At 26.7% G+C, this 7,557-nt stretch overlaps 2 protein-coding genes across 2 annotated transcripts; both read left to right on the top strand.

Annotated features, from left to right (window-relative positions):
* Nucleotides 1-290: 290 nt before the first annotated feature.
* Phum_PHUM019650 (uncharacterized protein) lies at nt 291-690 on the top strand (the record flags this gene model as incomplete). The annotated part of the gene is made up of 2 exons (XM_002422821.1): nt 291-376; nt 456-690. 2 exons carry the CDS (start codon nt 291-293, stop codon nt 688-690), a joined length of 321 nt encoding a protein of 106 aa, XP_002422866.1.
* A 206-nt stretch (nt 691-896) lies between these two features.
* Nucleotides 897-2,082, top strand: Phum_PHUM019640 (carboxypeptidase A, putative; the record flags this gene model as incomplete). Its single annotated transcript, XM_002422820.1, has 4 exons — nt 897-1,217; nt 1,325-1,615; nt 1,697-1,781; nt 1,886-2,082. The coding sequence occupies 4 exons, from the start codon at nt 897-899 to the stop codon at nt 2,080-2,082; spliced, it is 894 nt and encodes a 297-aa protein (XP_002422865.1).
* Between the last annotated feature and the right edge of the window lie 5,475 nt (nt 2,083-7,557).

Here is a 7,557-nt window from a genome sequence, read left to right as displayed (position 1 = left end):
GAAGGAGGAGGAGTTGGTGGTAAAAATGCAAATTTTTTTTAAATAATCCAAAGTTTTTTTTTTTTTTTAAACTTTTTTAAAATTAAAAAAAGATAAATTTGAATTTTTTTTTATTTTTTTATTACACAATCAGAATTTTTTTTTTGCTTTAATTAAAGCCCTAAAATTTTTTTCATAAAGTAAACAAACGATATTTAAATAATTGAACTAAAAAAAAAAAAAAAAAAAGGTTTTTTCCCCTTTTTCCCTTTTATTTAAAAAATTTCTTTTTTTTTTTTCCAGAAGGAATAATGACTGGATTATTAAAATTATTATTACTCGTCTTCCAAGTTGGTTTTGTATTATCATTTAAAAAAGATTACGTTTCATACGATAAGTAATTAACACCAAATAATAATAATAATAATTTTTTTGTTTTTTTTTTTATGTGTTTTTAATCCAAAAATTTATTACAGTTATAAAGTTTACAATGTTTTACATTGCGGAAGTGACATCGTCGATAAATACACTTTATTAAAACAACAAAAATACGTTAACAATGATGGAAGTGATTTTTGCATGCAAACCTATTTGGTACCCCCACATAAAGAATTAAAATTTTTAGGAATTTTACGATCTGCCGGAATAAATAAATTTAATTTAACAAATGATAATCTCGGAAGGTACGTATGCGAAACACTTTTCTTTTAAACGTTTAAATATTCATTTAATTATTATTATTATTATTATTATCGATTTCAGGAGCATCGAAGAAGAGAAAAGACCAGGAATAGCATTTAAATCAGGAGCACCGTTTTATTTAACATACCGCTCGTACGAAGAAGTAAATATTATTATTATTATTATTTTTATCATTATAAAAACTCCATTATTGATATTATCATTATTATCGACAGATGATACGATACATAAATAGTTTGAGAGATATTAAAAATTATAAAAATGAATCCGTCGCAGTCGTCGAAAACATCGGTAAAAGTTATCATGGAAGAGACATGTTTCTGGTAAAGGTATCATCGGATCATTCTGCAAAAAAACCGGTTATTTTTTTCGAAATTGGTATCCATGCCAGAGAATGGCTCGCACATGCCACAGGATTATACATGTTGCATCAACTCGTTGAAAATTTCGAAAATAATTCGGGACTCCTTGATAAAATCGATTATTACATGATACCCGTCACTAATCCGGACGGTTACGAATATTCTAGAGAAAAGGTAAAAAAAATTTTCGCGGTAAAATGCTCGACTCCGCCCCTCCCCTCCTCCCTTATTTTTTTATCTCCTTACTCATTATTATTATTATTATTATTATTGAATTAAAGAATCGTTTATGGCGTAAAACTCGTTCCTTGTTCGGAGGAGCTTATGGAACTGACGGAAATAGAAATTTTGATTTTCACTGGGGAGAAGGTGGTACCAGCAGCGATCCTAGAAGTGAAATATTTAAAGGACCTTATCCATTTTCCGAAGTCGAAATGAGAAACGTTCGCGATGCTGGAGCAAAATACGCACCGAGAATAAAAACGTTCGTGTCCGTTCACTGTTACGGCCCCTACATTCTCTACCCCTGGAGTTACAAAACATCTAAACCTGCTCCCCAAGCCGAACTCATGGTAAGTTTTATTTATTTAAATTATTTATTAAACATAAAAATTTATTAACGGTTTATTAATTAAATTTTCTTTTTTTTCCAGGATAAAATTGGTAGAGAAGCTGCTTTGGCCATAAAAAAATACAACGGTACCAAATACGCTGTCGGTTCATCGACCGAATTATTATGTAAGTAAGATGGCGGTGGTGGTGGTGGTGGTGATGACGTCACTTCTTACCCTAACAAAAAAAAAAATTTTTATATAAATATACGAATGATTAATTTTCCACAGACGAAGCTGCCGGTGGATCCGATGATTATTTCAAAGGAGTTTTAGGTGTCGATTTATCTTTTACCGTCGAATTATCGTCTGCTGGAAGGGATAGTTTTGTCGTACCTGCATCGGAAATTCACGGAGTCGCAAGTGAAGCATTCGAAGGTTTTAAAGTTATGGCAAAATACGCAGCCAATTACAAAAAAAATAAATAAATAAAAATAAAAATAAAATATTATTGTAAATAATTAACTCGACCTCAAAAACATTTTTCGACGATGATAATAATAATGATAATGATAATGATAATAATAATATATTATTAAAATTATTAAAAAAAATTCGACTTCACGGAGTCAATTAAATTAATTAAAAAAAAAAAAAAAACCGGAAATTAATTTTTAAAAGAATTTTTAGAATAATTCTGTCTGTCTGGAGAAAAATCGTTATTTTTTATATAATGATACAAATAATAATAATAATAATTTTTTTGTGTCAAGAAAGAAGAGGGAATGTAGAGTGGGGAGGGAGGGAGAAGGAGATTCGACTCACAAATTTTTTCTATTTTTTCCCAGAAGGAAGTTTTTTTTTTTTTCAAATTATACTTTCTTTTATCATAATAATTTCCCCCCCCCTTTTCCTTTTAACAAAAAGAAAATAATAATAATAATAATATGAAAAAAAACAAAGTTAATAATAATAATAATAATGATACGAATTTGAAATATTTTCAAGTCTCTAATCAAACAAATATGGTAATAGAATCAAAAGGAAAATTTTTTCATCATTATAATCGCGGATTTTTCAGTTTTCCTTTAATCAGGGAAAAAATAAAATTTTCCTCATCTGAATAATCATAAAACGTGATTAACGTACACGTGATGTGAAATAAACCCCCCAAAAAAAAAAATTTCATTTCATTTCTTTCTTCCCTTATCTCTCGTTGTAACGAACCCTCTCCCTCTCTCTCTCTCTCTCGTTATCATTTTTTACGTGTCTTTTCTCTCCTCTTCTCCCCCTCTCTCCCTTTTTCGCGATTATCTCTTGTCATCATCATCGTCATTTTCTTATCACATCCCACCTGATTTTGTAAATAAAATTCAACAACCACGTGATGATTGATTGAATGAATTGTTCTTTGCCATTTGTAACATGACAATTATCATCATCATCATCATCATTATTTTGGTTATTGTATTTGATTATGTACCGCGTTTTTTTTTTTTTGTTTCGTTATCATCGAATTCTGTAATTGATAAAAAATGATATGTTATGGGGATTCCCCGATTAAGTTTTTGTTTTGTTTTGTTTTGTTTTTTTTCATTCTCTGGAATTTCGTTTCCAAAAAAAAAAAAAAAAGTGAGGAGTTATTTAAAGGGGTGGGAGAAGGGGAGGGACGAATAAAAATCGACGGGTGGACGGGGGAGGGGGGTGAAAAAAAATTTAAATATTTTCGTGACGTCGGTCCCTTATAAAAGGGGTTGAAACAACAACAGTAATAATTTTTCTTTTTTTTTCTTTTTTCTCTCTCTCCCGAATTTGTCTTTTTTCCTATTATTATTATTATTATTATTTCTTTTCTTTTCTTTTTTTTTTATTTGTTCCCCCTCATGATAATTTTCGTATAAAATAGGATTGGATTAAAATTTGAGCATGTGTAGACTAACACGAAGAAATGGAATGCAATTACAAAAATAAATGTTATACAATGGGATTTAGAATTTTGTCCAATTTGAAATTCAAGTTTCGTTTGATCCTTTTAAGTTTTCCAGCCCTCCAAACAATTTCTTAATGGTATTATGTCCTCTTAACCATGCTTGCTCCTTTTTTTTTTTTTTAGGGATCTTCGACGGTAAATTTTTAACTCGGTTGAAAAAAAAGAAAAACAAAATTTTCGACGTTTGATTTGTAGAGAAAAAAAAATTTTCTTTTCTCTTTTTTTTTTTTTTTCTTCTTCAAGTTTTTTTGTAAAAACTTGAAAAATGAAAAATTAAATTTTTCTTTTTTTTCCAATAGAGAGAGAGAGAGAATAAAAATAAAATAAAAAGATTTTTTTTTTTTTTGTGAAAAAAAAAGATTTTTCTTCGTTTTTCGAAAGTTAAGAAACAGAGAAAGAGAGAGAGGTCGGGAGAAAAAAAAATTTTTTTTTTAATATAAGAAAAAAGGAAGGGGAAAGGGGGGAAAGTAGAGGAGAGGAGGAAAAAAAGGGGAGTCAGTCTCTTGAGCTAAGAGCATCGAATCGAAAAATTCATCCGAGAGAATATAATCTAATTTTAAATTTTCTTGAAATATGAGTTTTGAAAAAAAAAAAAAAAAGGAAAACTTCATTTTTTTGTACGCGCGCAAAAAAAAATTTTCTTCTCTTTTATTAATTTTTTTTCTTTTTTTTAATAAACTCTTTTAAACCATTTTTTTTGCTCCATTTCCCCTTTTCCCCCTCCTCCCAATAAAAAAAATTCAAATCGTTTAATTATTCGTCGACGATATCATTAACCAACAACAACCTCCCTCCCCAAAATAATAAAAAATTAATAAAAGGCTAAAAGGTATCGATGATAAATCATTACTCCATAAACTTTTTAGAAAAAAACAGGTGAAAATATTTATTATTAACCTTTTAAAATATTCCATAATGACGTCATAATAACATCACCCCCTTAATAACAACCCTTGACCTCTTTATAGTTTTTCACTTTCAGGTTTTATACCCTATAATTATGATTGTTTACAAGATGGTGACAGTGGTGGTGGTGATGATGATGATGGGGGGGGGTGGTGGTGGTGGTGGTGATGGTGTTGATGATTCACAAAATAAAAGTTTACTCAACCAATAAATTATTTATTTATTTATTTATTGGCTTAGTATGATTTCAATTCTCTCGAGAAAAATTACATAAAATCTTTTAGTATCAATCCATCGATTTTTTCACTTTAAATCCGCCATTTTTTTTTTTTTTTTATAGAAAAAACCCCCACTCGTAGTTTGTTTATTTAATTCTACGTTGAAAAACTTTCGATTTGTTTTTTTTTTTTTTATTTTCTCATACCATTCATTCGTTTGTTTGTTCGTTTGTTTGTTTGTTTTCATATGAGTCCATTTAAACAGTAGTACAATTAACTTTTGCATAAACAATATTAATTAAAAAAAAAATTCTTGATTAGCGCAACGAAAATTAAAAAAAAAAAAAAAAAATGGAAAAATTATTATTATTATATGTGATTTTTTTTTTTTTTAAACTCGTCGGCTAGACTCGTCATAAATTATACTGTCGAACCTCCCCCCCCCCCCCTTTAAAAATTATTATTATTATTATTTTTTTTTTTAAAAGTTTGTTTCTTAAATAAAAAAATAAAATTTTAATTAGCGAAGAAAAAAAAAAAAAAAGGAAGTAGCTTACCTGGTAAAAAGAAAAACTTGTTAATAAAAAATCCTTCAAGGCATTCTCCAGTTACAACAACTAAAAAAAAAAAAAAATCTCATAAATTCTTTATAATAACCAATTAGTTCGACTCCGGTAAAAAAATAAAACAACCATTTAAGTAAATTTAGTTGTAGTTTTGTTTGTTTGTTTGTTTGTTTGTTGCTGATATTCACCGATTGTATTATTTGTTATTTTTAAATTATTCATTTTTTTTACGTTATTAATAAACGTAGAATTTTTTTTTTTTTTTTTAAAGAAAATCAGAATGAATTTCATTCATAAATATCGATTAAAATTTGCAAAAAATTTCGTCTGCTGCAAAAAAAATATCACGTGGTTCACAAATAAACAAATTTTAATTTTTTTTTTTTTTTTTAAATGGGCGGGAGATAAATAAATTTTCTTTTAGTTTTTTCATTCATTCATTTTTTTTTTTTTTAACGTAAACTACTTATACAAATAAAACAGGTATCAATTATTATAATTCAGGTAGGTAAGGTTTATTATTTAAAAAAAAAAAAATTTTTTTTTTTATCTCATTCTGAACAAATCGCTGCTGAAATGAAAAAAAAAAAAAAAAAAGGGGGGGAAAAAGGATGGAAAAAAAAAATTTTTTTTTTTCTTTCTTATTCGATTCGAATACTAATTTTTTAAAAAATATTTTACCGCCTTCCTCCCTCCCACCCCCCTCCTTCTGATCCCATTGGAAATTTATACTATGGTAAAATAATAATAATATTTGTCGGTTAAATAAAAATAATTTTGATTTTTGTTTTGTTTTCGTCCACGTTTAAATCTCCCCTCGAGTAAAAAAGAAAAAAATTTTCTTTTACCGAAATTTTCCTCCTCCCCTTCTCTCCCCCTTTTTTTTCCTTTTTCGAGTGTAGCATTTAAGAACAACAAAACGCCTACAATTACGTGTTAAATAAAAAAAAAAAAGAATTGAAAAGAGAATGAAATAAAATTAAGAAGCATTCAACAACAAAAAAAAGACGAAGGGTGTTTTCAAATACGTTACGTCAAAAAAAAAAAATATTTACGCATGTTTTATTTATTTTTTATTTAATAATAATAATAATAATAATACATAGTTATTACTTAATAATTTATTTAAATAAATATAAATAATTATTAATTTTATTTTTAAAGCGAAAAAAAAGAAAAAAAACAACAACAACAAAGTCTTAATTTCGAATGAATTTCTCGTTAATTAATGGAAAAAAAAATTTTCTCTCTCTCTCTCTTATGACGTCACTTCCTTTTTCACTTACCTACGTCTCGACGTTTCTAATAATCCTCTTATTAAAAAAAAAAAAAAAAAAAAATGTTTCTTTTTTTGTTAATACGATACAAATTACAAAACAATTATAATAACATCCTCGTCGTCTATGGGGTATGTATAAAACACGTGTGTTGTGTTATGTTGTTGTTGTTGTGTTTTGTGTTGTTGTTTTGTGTTTTTTTATAAGTCATACATTCGATTCGTGTGAATCGAAAAAAAAAAAAAAAATTTTTTTCGTGTGACAGTTAAAATGTTTGTTGTCATCATATTGAAAATGTGAATCAAATTTATTTGTTCTTCTTCATTTTTTTTTTTTTTACCCCTTTTTCATTCACTTGAATTTTTATTATTATTATTATTATCATTTTATGTATGCTTAAAAGAATATTCGAATGTCACGAAAAAGAAAAAGAAGAAGATTCGGAAAATATCAAAAAAGGAAACGATTTGATTTACGATGACAAAACATAAAACAAAACAAAAAAAATTATTAATAAAAATAATAATTAGCGGTAACTGACACAAAAAAAACTGCCACAAGTAAAAACAACATATTATGTTCGATTATGTTTCTTTATTAACAAAATTAACAAATAGCAGATGTTAATAATAATAATAATAATTGATAAAATTTCTTTAGGGTTAAAAAAAACTCGATCGATCGTTCGTTTGTATTTTTTAATTATTAATAATAATCATATGCGTAAATTCCTTTTATTTATTAAAAAAAAAACAAATATGGCGGATGAAAACATGAATTTTTTTTATATAAATTAAAAAACATTTCGAAAAAAGGGAAAATTTTTTTTTTAAATTGTTCGTTAGGTATTTATTCATATAAATTTGAATTTAAAAAAAAAAATTTTATTCTATTTCTTTATTTATTTATTCGAAAAAAAAGTTTTTTTTTTAAAAAAAAAAAAAAAATTTGAATTTCTAAGTGGCGCTAAAGGTAACTGAGTTTTCCATTTTTTTTTTTTTTTTTT

Source organism: Pediculus humanus, genomic scaffold (assembly GCF_000006295.1).
Source record: "Pediculus humanus corporis 1103172107373 genomic scaffold, whole genome shotgun sequence".
NCBI lineage: Eukaryota > Metazoa > Arthropoda > Insecta > Psocodea > Pediculidae > Pediculus > Pediculus humanus.
The sequence above is the reverse complement of the archived record's forward strand: the minus strand, read 5'-3'. Positions and strand labels throughout refer to the sequence as shown.